This window comes from Periophthalmus magnuspinnatus, chromosome 18 (genome assembly GCF_009829125.3).
Source record: "Periophthalmus magnuspinnatus isolate fPerMag1 chromosome 18, fPerMag1.2.pri, whole genome shotgun sequence".
In the NCBI taxonomy this organism is placed as follows: Eukaryota; Metazoa; Chordata; class Actinopteri; order Gobiiformes; family Gobiidae; genus Periophthalmus; species Periophthalmus magnuspinnatus.
In genome coordinates, this window is record NC_047143.1 from 8,144,001 (window position 1) to 8,155,302 (window position 11,302).

At 38.4% G+C, this 11,302-nt stretch overlaps 1 protein-coding gene across 1 annotated transcript; it reads left to right on the plus strand.

Annotated features, from left to right (window-relative positions):
* The first annotated feature begins 7,236 nt into the window (after positions 1-7,236).
* On the plus strand, positions 7,237-10,905 carry LOC117386546 (titin-like). Its single transcript, XM_033983953.2, has 7 exons — positions 7,237-7,388; positions 7,966-8,094; positions 8,162-8,188; positions 8,260-8,301; positions 8,366-8,431; positions 9,923-9,964; positions 10,233-10,905. Exons 2-7 carry the CDS (start codon positions 7,966-7,968, stop codon positions 10,299-10,301), a joined length of 375 nt encoding a protein of 124 aa, XP_033839844.1. The 5' UTR covers positions 7,237-7,388; the 3' UTR covers positions 10,302-10,905.
* The last annotated feature ends 397 nt before the right edge of the window (positions 10,906-11,302 follow it).

Here is an 11,302-nt window from a genome sequence, read left to right on the forward strand (position 1 = left end):
ATTAGTAGTGTTAAAGCAACCATCTGTAATTAGATTGGTCGATCCCACCTGCGTTGTATTCTCACATATCACCACTAGATGCTGTCTATGTTGCTGCAGTCTGACAGTGGCCTGACAGAAGAAGACCAGAGAGCACAGGTGAGCATGAACAAAGGCCAGGTGAGGAGAACAGGGTGCACATCTGCCATCTACTGGTACAAAAATGGTACCAGATGGTAGCGTTAATGCAGCATAACCAAATTCCAATCCATTAATATGAGGAATGTTTCTATAAACTGCATCCCTTTTTGAACCTAATTTATACTTTTAATACATTTTTCAGTGAACATGTGACAAGCTTGTCTCAAGAGAAAGGTTTGATGTCAGGAATGGCATCTGGCTTAAAACAGAATAGAAAATGGAAAATTCTCAAACGATAACCCAAAGCAACAGACTGAACTTCAGAGTTCAATATTACCACTTTAATCAATACTGTTTTGTTGCAGCAATGCTGAAATAGGCACTTTTCCAAGACTGACTTGATTTCTTTGAATCAGAGTTCATAAGCGACTATTGAGTGCATCCCTTACACCTTTGTTTTCATGGTACTTTGAAAAAAATACACATTCTTTAGTCGAGCACTGTTCAAAGAGATCTAACAGAATTTATGCCAAATCAACATACAAATCATAAAATAAAAGGTCCGGGAAGTTGAAGTGCTTTTTTCAATCGTATCTAAAATATAATCTCAGTGCAAACAATACCCTCCAGTGGTGAGCCATCTGTCTCCTGAAACACCCCCTTGTCAGCAGAACAAGATTAGAGGTGACATATAGCGAAAGATTCAAAAGTTATCCATTGAGAATGTCTTTGAAGAAATGAGTCTAAAGATATTTAGTTGAAACCAATTAACACTTCAGCACCTTTACAACAATGATCCCTATTTCGGTCCCAATTGTTCATCTTTACGCTCTATTTATGTTCGCCACACGACTCCGTCTCTCCCATCAACGCCCATTGTGGTTATTTGAGGAGCTGTACGGCGTTATGAAAATGCTATTGTGATAAAGAAGACATGATTTCTCCCTCTGAGACGACAGAAGTGCCGCGTCGCCAGCCTTTTGTCTCCAGATTTGCTTTATACTCCACGATGCTGTGCCGTTCTTTTAAGGCGCCGTAACATCAGACGTTAAACCAAATGGAACTTGACAAGTGTCTCATTCATTTGCGGCCGATGTTTGTCCCTGAAGTTAGCGACAACAAGCCTCTCGAGGTATAGGAAACACAACTCTGAATGCTTGCAGAAATCTTGGGTTCTTTCTTCCCTTTGCATGAATCACTGGTATCTGAATTTGATGTGATTTGCATGTCGATTGAGTTGGTAGCCATTTTATGAATTCTGCCCATACTAAACAATACTCATTTTAATGATCTCAGTAAATTCACTGCTTGAGAACTTCATGTTCTTGCAACTGCATCCACATACATATTAACTATATAACACTGGCTTACAACCAGCATCTGATTTCCTTCATATTTTGTTGGTAATTATTGAGAATTAAACTTACTAATTATCACACTGTTTTCTGATCTATGTTATAATTTTATTTCCTCATCACAAACATACCTGGAGTTGTGTTTTGTTTCATTAACACGTTTAACACACAAACTCTACATATTTAGGCTGAGTTTTGCTCTCAAACTGAAAATCCTCTGTTCCACCTTGTGATGTCATGTGGTAATACAGGAAGTGCTCCACTGTGTTTTTAAAATCCATACAGCTTCACTACAATCATGTTGATAATATCAGCCCTGGAATAACCAATCTCTACTGAACTGAAGGTAAAAGGTGACGTCACAAGGTGGAACTGGGCATTTTGAGCTTTGGCGATGTACACGGACTAAAAATAAAGGATTACTCAAAGATGCGTGAATGAAATAAAACAACTCCAGGTATTTTTTTGAGGAGCTAACAGCATTATAAAGTGACTTAAAGCTCTCAAGAGTCAAGTTTGCATAATATAGGACCTCTAAATATCTTAATTTCCAGACATTCCTTAATTGGCCAGCAGAAGGCACTAGAGTACAGTTCTGCATTAATATTTCAAATACAGAAAATGACTTCCTTGAACGCCAATACTTTTCTTTCATCAAAGATTAAAATATCAGATTCAACACAAACAAATAACTATATTTCACTATGTTCCAAGTATTGGTGTTGTAACAACTCTACTCCCTCCCTCCCACTCTCAGATGTACATTCAGAAAAGCTCCTTATCTTATTTGAGCAGTTGCTTTAGGTATTTCTGCGAACTCCGTAGGGCTGGAATTATAAATCACTGCGAAACAAGATGGCAATCAGAGCGTATTGTTGCACAGAAGACTAATGAAGGCGCCCACCCTGTTAAATGACCTGGAGATGTGCACAGATAGTGACTCCCCACAGTCAGGGAGACGCGATACACTAGATCTAACTCCGGCCTCCCATGATGCACTGGGGCCTGGCCTAGGCGAGATAAAGCCACAAAGGCAAACCAATAGACTCTTTTGTCTGTTTGTACCATTACAGGAATGCAAGCGGATTTTCTGCTCGGGATAAAGTGTGTCCAAGATTCCCAATGGTAAAGGAAGCCTAGAGGCGATACAGAACACGGCACTGGGACCAATCATTTGCAAATCTTTTTCTAATCCAACATAACTGCAGTGCCAATCCATGCTATTGAGGCACATGGTATAAAAAAGCCTGTGAATGTATTGACATAGAAATCAGGAGCCTGGTCCCAAATCCTCTTGCATTTGTCTCAAATCCTCTTGCATTTGACCCATGGACTGTATAAGAAGCTAATTAAGTGAGTGTGACATCACCCATAGCATTCGGGTACAGTCAAATGAAGCTCGTCAAGGCTAGCAGTTATAGAGGGAATTTGGAGTGGAGTTTCAACCGTGAGTATCATAGAAACCAAAGAGCCAATCTGGAGCAAAGATGTTGAAGGTAATGCCTCATTTCGCTTAGCAACGCTGTCAATCAAACCTGTTGCTAGAGGGAGCGACCTCGGGGAAAGAAGGCAGCTGATTTGTCGTTACGGAGACAATAGTGAAATAAAAATACCAGGATCAATACGAGCATTTTAAGACCAAAATGACGAGCCTGACAGCAGCAGTTATGGAGAGAGAGGTGACAGTTTTCTAATGTAAAGTGAATTGGAGCCAGAGTCCATGGAGCCAGAAGTGCACCCATGATGTCCATTTGACCAGAAAGTAGGATAGGCTGGCTCGCTGGGCTAGAGTTCAGTGATACTGCTCCTGCACAGATACATATAATAACTTATCTTCTGTTTAAATCCAGCCTTGGTCAGTTTACAAAGTTGGCGTCTTTATGGTTTCGTTCTATCAAACAAAGCCTAAAATATTATTGCGTGATATTTGCATATAATTGCATTCTGTCTTTATTTACATTTTACTCTGTGTTAGAGTTTGTACCACCTCTCTGTGGCATAAATTACTATTGTTGTACTTCCAAGGACCTCATCGTGATCAAAGGAGCCAGTTTGTTTGAAGAATGGAGTGTTCAGAATATTTTAGCTTAACCAGAGATTCCCCTCTCAGCGGTTTGCCGTTGTCCCACGCCCACTTTCCTTCAGAGACTGCTATTTTCATCAACAGTATATACATTTTACCATACAGGGCTACAGACCTTAAACCATATTTGCATTGTCTCCAATTAAAATGTATTATGCGTTTACGCTAATTGTGTGATAATCTATGGATCCTTATTGTATATATTGGTCACTGTAAACTATCATAATGATCTAAAAGGACTTACTCATAAAAATGCCAGCCTATTACCCCATACATGAACCCATTTCTTACATATCTGGGTCCAACCCAAGAGCTCAAAACCCCAGGGTTATGTTGTAACCTGATTTGTAACGTTTTGCGCAGTTTCAAACATGGCTCGGACTGGGAATCAAAACTCTAGCATCATTCCAACAAAGGGCTACATTCCAAAACTATGCTGCTAGCCTCGCCTACACATTTTAGCGGTTCATAAGCAGTTGTTTTGTTCTCTTTTTAACAGGTTAGGAAAATTGAAATTTTCTAAGCACTCCAGCCTCTAATGGAAGACAATACTGGATTACACAACATGCGTGAATCAGGCTTATGATGAGGAAAAACTACTGTGTTTACTTAAAATCTGAAGTTGTTTTTGCATGACATGACAAATTTAAAAGTAGAAAAAAAAACTAAATTACTTAAGTATTTAACAAGTTACATGTTTATTCTGAAGAACCGGTTTAGAAGTGTTGTGTTAAGCTTTCAACCAGCATTACTAGTGTGTAAAGGAGAGGTTTCGCAGGTCTTTCCTTCCTGCTGCTGTCAGACTGTACAATGAACACTGTTAACACTGAACATGTGTCATTCAACCATACCTATGCAATACTCAAGTCATTTTATGGAGATGTTACATTAGAGTCTATTTTTAGTATATTTTTTAAGTCTATTTTAAGTTATTTATCTATTATCTTGTTTTATTACATGTACCATTTTCCTTCTGTTCTTTAACTGTGCGGTGCAATATTGGAATTTCCCCACTGTGGGACTAATAAAGGCTTATCTTATCTTATATGTTCACATCTAACTGCTGCTGCTACTACTACTATAGTTTCAAGTACTATTTCTACCAGGTGTTTTATACCAACCCTATTTACCCAGGGGTGCAGCATCAAATTCTGGGCCCTGGGTACAAATTAGTGGGGCCACACTACATGTCGTCTAATGAAAAATGCTCATTACGGATATTGTGAAGGACCCCTCTCTGCACTGGGCCCTAGCTATTTCTACCATCCCCTAAAGTTTGCAAGTTTGTTCACAAGTATTATCAATATATCCGTATCTTGGCTTCATCTTTCAACATATGGCTCAGTTTCCATACATGAGCATATATGGGCCACAGTCCATTGGGGTATGAATGTTCTAATCTTTTGCCTTTTTTATTCATGTAGCATTTGGTTGCAGCAGATTGGGCAATAACATTTATGTAGCGGAGCAGCTCTGATTACCCATGCGTTTAATGTCCAGTGATGGCTTTATTTAGTCTGCCAATGCAAATGATACGATGGCTCACATTTGCAATAAAACTGGTACCACAAAAGCAATCATAGATCTGGGACAAAGCCAAGAGGTAGTCAAAATGATACCACCCGAACCAAAATTTCCTCAAACTTAGTCAGAACTTACATCTCTATTTTAGCCCAATTCGCTTACACATGGATACACCAGTATACGCAGACACTAGGGATGAGGTGGGTTAAGTGTCTTGCAAGGACGGCATTCATCCATGGGAGCTGGAATCGCACTGTCAATCTGTGGGTCGATGAATCTGACCGCTCAACCAATGATGTTTATGTAGAGAGCAGGATTCAAACTGGCAACCTTCACATCAGTGGACACACACTCTACCAACTGAGCTACTGTCGCCCGTAAAGAAACCTTACCCTTTACAATTTGATAATAAAAATGAAGACAATATGTGTGTGAATGTCAAACAAATCATAGAAACATTTCAAAAAGTTAATTAAAGAGGGAAAGGAACTACCCCGTTGAGTGGATTAAAATATCTAAAACAATGCAGATTAGCCAACCTATTCATTACTGATGACTCCCTATTATGTATGCAGTGGCTATCAGGCAGTTCTTTTGTAAAGTTCAATGGCTTGCTACGGGCATTTGGAGTGACCGCAAACACTTTTAGTTCAGACAAGAAAACAAGATTAGGGGATTCGTCAGACAGGCAAATTTGGGAGAGTGTGAAATTAGAATGATGAAAGAAACAGTCAGTGCGTTTACATGCAGAGAGAGCTCCAAATTCAACTCAACCTTTCCCCATAACCATTCAGACTACTCTTGTCCCAGTCTACATGCAAGACAAAGAACTGAATAGGTGCGAGTGGGGAGCTAACAGATGTTCAGGTGTGTCTCCTAACTCTACAGCTATAATATAATACAAACAACTTCCATATATATAACTACATCTCATTGAGCATTTTATTTTCAGACATTACTCAAATGTTTCTGCTCCTCGCTGTGTTGTGCAGTGTCTTTGGCTCCCAAGTGATGGCTAGTTTGTGTCAAAATGTGGAGAGTATTGAGTTGACCTGGGGTTGGGTCAGGAAGCAGCTTCTGGTCCCAGCAGGGGTGTGGCTTAAACTTTAGGGCTGTTCTTGCAACCTTGTGTTTTGTTTGTTCTTAGATCATCTGAAGAGTGAGGAGGGGTTGAGTTTGCTTCTGCTCATCTGAAACAAGGTAAGTGCTTTTAATAATGGGTGTATACAGTAGGTTATATTTTTGTCGGAAATCCAAACCTTTATCAACATATCACCAATAAAAAAACATACAATCATATTAATAAACATCATATTAATAATGCAATGCAGCAATAACACCTGCATTTCCAATATGGTTTTCAGCCATTAGAACAGGGGTGTCAAACTCAATTTCACCAAGGGCCGCATCAGCAAAATGGTTCGCCTCAAATTTGCAAAGATATAAAAAATTTGTCTGTATAACTGTGTAACTCCTGATAAACTGACATTTTAAGACAGTCATACATTTAAATTTACCTTGTCGCGGGCCACATAAAATGACATGGCATTTGGCCCCCGGGCCTTGAGTTTGACACATGTGCGTTAGAACGTGCAAAACACAACAACTCTATGCCGATATATCTGATGAGGGGATAACAATGTAACATGGTTGAAAGCTCAAAATTATGTTTTAAATTATAAACATTTACCAACCAGGTTTAAAGCTCTTAAAGGGGGTATAGTTAAAAAAAAAAAAATCAACATCTGTTAACTGATGCTCTGCAATATTCTAATGCAGAACCCAGCTAACCTTATCCAAAGCCAAAGCATTAAGCCTACATAAAGACACGTTTAAATGAGAGGTGAATGAGCAGAAAAAGTTGACGATAAAGTGGAGTAGTTAACCTTAGCTTTATCCACAATTAAATGTTTTATTAAGAAAACATTTGTAAGGATTGGATGACATCTGACACTTACTCACGTAGGAGTCCCCTGAAACATGGAATCAAACTCCATTAAAACCGCGCTAAAGAGCTGCATGGGAATCAATCTGAGGACCAGAGCCAGAGGAAAAGAGGCTTCTGCGCTACAGTGTTGCGTCTCCTTTGTGTCTTTACGTGCCTCACGCAGACCCAGTCATGTGATCAGGCTTAACCAATCACATCAGCCAGAGCGACTATTCAACCTGTGTAAGCAGGCTCCCTCTCACAAGAGTGGAAGAGGAAGGATTTAAAAACTAAAGGCTTTATTATTGACTTTTTGAGCTGATCAAAAGGCACACCGTGAGTCCCACTGCTATCGTACACCGATTAATCAAGTGAGCCGGTGAGTGTTTATAGATAGTGATTTATAGTGATAGAAATGCTAACATTCTAAGCTAGCGTTAGCATTAGCACAAAGAAGCTAACTCTTGATGTAGTGTTTTGCAAATACCCAGCACTGTATCCTGTCTGTATCCAGCTTGTTCCAGCACACAAGAAGCATGCATGTGTGAGTGCAGCAGTGTGTAAGGAGAGAGGCAGACTGACTGCTCCACTCACAGACACCAAAACCCTTTGTTACTAGCACAATTCAGTGAATGCAAACCCTTGTGAGTTGTAACGTCAGTCTCACTTTGGAACAGCTCCTAATGTTGGGAAATATTTATTTAATTGTTGTTGTTAGCATAGCTACTGCTACATACTAATATCACAGTAATAGCTGCTAATCAAAGCAATTACCCTTTCTATGAATATGTTATTCTGGATTAATATTGTAATTTATCATGAACAAAATAACCAATTGCATACAAATACAAAAAAAAAAAAAGTACAGTGCCTGTATATTGTTAGCCACTATGTTGGTTAAGTGCTTTGGATGTTTTACTTTAGCCATTCTATCTATGTTTGATTTTTCTGCTCAGATGCCACCTCAGAGCAGGAGAAGGTTGGCTGCTAAACGGCGGATGCAAGCACTGCTTTTGCGTTATCCCAATGGTCTGCGCAAAAAGCCAGTGGAGCTGCCTGTGGAGCAGACAGTAGAAGAGGAACAGGTTGGTGCTTTTGTTTTAAACGCCACAAACTAGCATGTTTAACATTCTAATGTCTTGTATTTTCCAGAATATTGTGGAGGAAACATTTGATCAGGTTTGTACTAAATATTTTGTTAATGGTAAAAATGCTTAGCTTAGTAAAATGTTTCTTTCTTTTGCATGTAGCTGCCAGAGGAGCTGTTGGAGGAGACGATAGAAGAAATTCAGGTTAGTGAATGTATATGTTTGAAGGGTCTAAAATGTCTTTATATTTCATCTGTCTGATGTCTAGATAGTCGAGGTTGGTGATGAGGATACACCTCCCACAGCAGAAACAGCCCCGATTGAGGAGGATGAGGTAAGCTATATATTCACTGGGACTAAATGTTAAATGTGCAAATAGAGGTTACAGGAGCAAAACGATACTCAAATACAAGGCAGAAGTATCACATTTAAAAATGAACTTAAGTAAAAGCGTGAAGTACAAAAAAAATAACTCTTCAAAAATGTACCTTTTGGATTTATTTACCTTATTTAAATACATGCTCTTATTTTTTTATTTTTACTTTATCATAGTTTATTTTTTTTTTTTTTGTTGCACCATGATGAGACTTGTTTTGTGAATTTTGTTCACTGACAATGGCAATTAAACCTATTCTGATTTAAGAAAAAAAGCTATTGAGGCTATTAAGAGGTGGTGATCTTGATAAAATTTGTCCCTGATTTTGCATCCGCCACACACTACAGAATAATGTTGCAGATTTAGGACCTGATTTGTTTCTCCTTGACTTTGGGGAGGCGTGAACTGACTTTGGATCCTCATTTGTGATTTTTAAGCTGCCTTGTGTGTGTAGTGTCAGTGTGATTCAGAGCTACTGCACCAGCCAATGTCTATGTCAGGGGCACACGTAGTGACGGACACAGTGGTGCAAAATACAAACTCAAGAAATGGGGTAAAATAATGAGACGACTTTATTACGGTACTCACCTCTCGTAAAGTTGTAAAGTTAAGCTGGAGCAGCTCATCCACATTATCCTTTTACAATGTGTCTTTTGCAAATAATCACACCCAGTCCACAAAACAGCACTAGTCATCCACTTTGAAGCATTGTTAAAAAAGTAACGTGTCTGTTTACATAAAACCATGCAGCGCATATTCTACTTCCTGTGTAATTTATTGTCAGCCTTCTGTGCATTAAAAGCATTTATCTGAACTATTGCACCACATTTAGTAAATACTAATAACACAATTTTGCCTTGCACTTAAATTGGAAGTACAATGATCTGATTTTTGGAACATTTTAGAGCCTCACAGTGAGTCATTTTACTGTAGACAGGAACAGCTGATTCAAGGTGTGCTATAGTTTTGATAGATTACGACTTTTAGCATGTGGTTTGTGGCCTCTCTGGGAATTATATGATCTAAAATCTCATTGTGTCTGTGGTGTGCGCTCTTTGTCACACATTTAAAAGTTTAAGATTGAAAAATCCTGTAGTGTGTGGCGGGTTTAGTCAATCAATTTCTCAGTGTATATTTTTGTTTGCTCAAAGGCAAGACTTGAACTCAAAAACTTTAGACAGGATTTCACTATGAATGTACTAAAAAATAACCCCTCAAACCGTATGGAAAGTAGTTTTTAGGTTGTTTTTTTTTGTTTTGTTTTTTTAAATAGCCTACCTGTTTGTACATGTTGTGAAGTAAAAAGTATCCACTGTAAAATTGATTTAGTTAAAGTATGTGAAATGCACAGTATTTTTGCTTTTGTACTTTCTGTTAGTTTCCACCGTTGATTAAATGCCAACAATTATTTTTGAAGTGACTACATATGTTTCTTTCTTGTTTATGTAGGTGCTGGTGGAACTAGTGGAGGAAATAATAGAAGAGATAGAGGTTGGTGATTTAATATTTTTAAGCAAACACAACAAATTCCAACTTATCTAGCTTGCATTAATCAGTTACAGGTGTTTTATTGAAAAAAACAAAAACAAAACAAAACTCAAATATAATGCTTAATGCCATACAGTCAAACATCCCGGGCAAAGCAATGGCATTTCCATGAAGACAAGCAAGTGGCTGACCCTCAATCCGAAATGTTACACAGGGCAGCTTTTAAATGTTATGTTAGGTATTTTCTAATGTTTCTTTGTTGTGTTTGTAGGTGACAACCGTTCCTTTGGACTCAGAGGATCTTGACCATCTTCTTATACAATCAATAAATGCAATGTAAAAAGGAGTATGAGTGTGGAATCATAATTCCTCATCTCTGTCCCTGCAAGCCCAACTAGACCCACTTAGGGTGACCAGATGGAAATCAGCCAAATGTAGGACAGTGCCTCTGTTTACGTGGGACATAGTGTGATAATGAGGGGCATCTTGTTGGAAAAATGTGTGTATATATATATATATTTTTTTTTTTCATTGCTTTTCTGCTCCCTGTTTGAACAAGATGTCTTAATTCCTGTATTCTGCTCCATTTTGGCCAATATTTTGCTCAAATCCAGGAACCAAAACAATAAAGACTATTCCTAAATATAACATTGGACTGGACAGCCTGCCATTTGCGCTGTTTGAGCCTGTGCGTTGTGAGCAATTCAGAGGGTTTATTTTGATAGGGTATGATAATTACTATATCGACTTGTTGACTTGGGTGGAACAATGTTTTTTGGGGATCAGTACTTATCGTGTGCATATTTCCTTTGCACTATTGAGAAATTTTGGGTAATTTTTTGGCAATATGAAAAGTTTTAAACCATAAAATGAATTAATTGCTTTTATGTCTCATTACAGATGCCAACTAAGTACTAAAGTGTTTCATTCTGTTTATTTATTGCAGCTCATGATTTTTTTTAACAATATTGTAGATTTAGAATAGTTTTTGTGGTTTGAATGTTTACTTTGGTTATTGTGTCAGTGACATAAATTTGTTCCAATATTATTGTTTATCGTTTATTTCAGCAATAGATCAAGCTTCAAATTTGTTATCGGGACAGGCCTATGATAGGGTCACAGGAAGGGAATGGGACCACACGCCCATCACATAACATATTCTTTAACACATGCTCTGACACTGGTGGACACTAAATTAGTGGACGTGTGAGCGCTCTATATGTCTGCTGATGAAAATTGTGTTTTTGCTGCCAATAGTGAAATGCGGGACAGTTTCGATTTGTGTTATGCGGGATCTGAGTTGAAAATGCTGTGAAGTTCCATCTGGTCACTTTAGCCTAG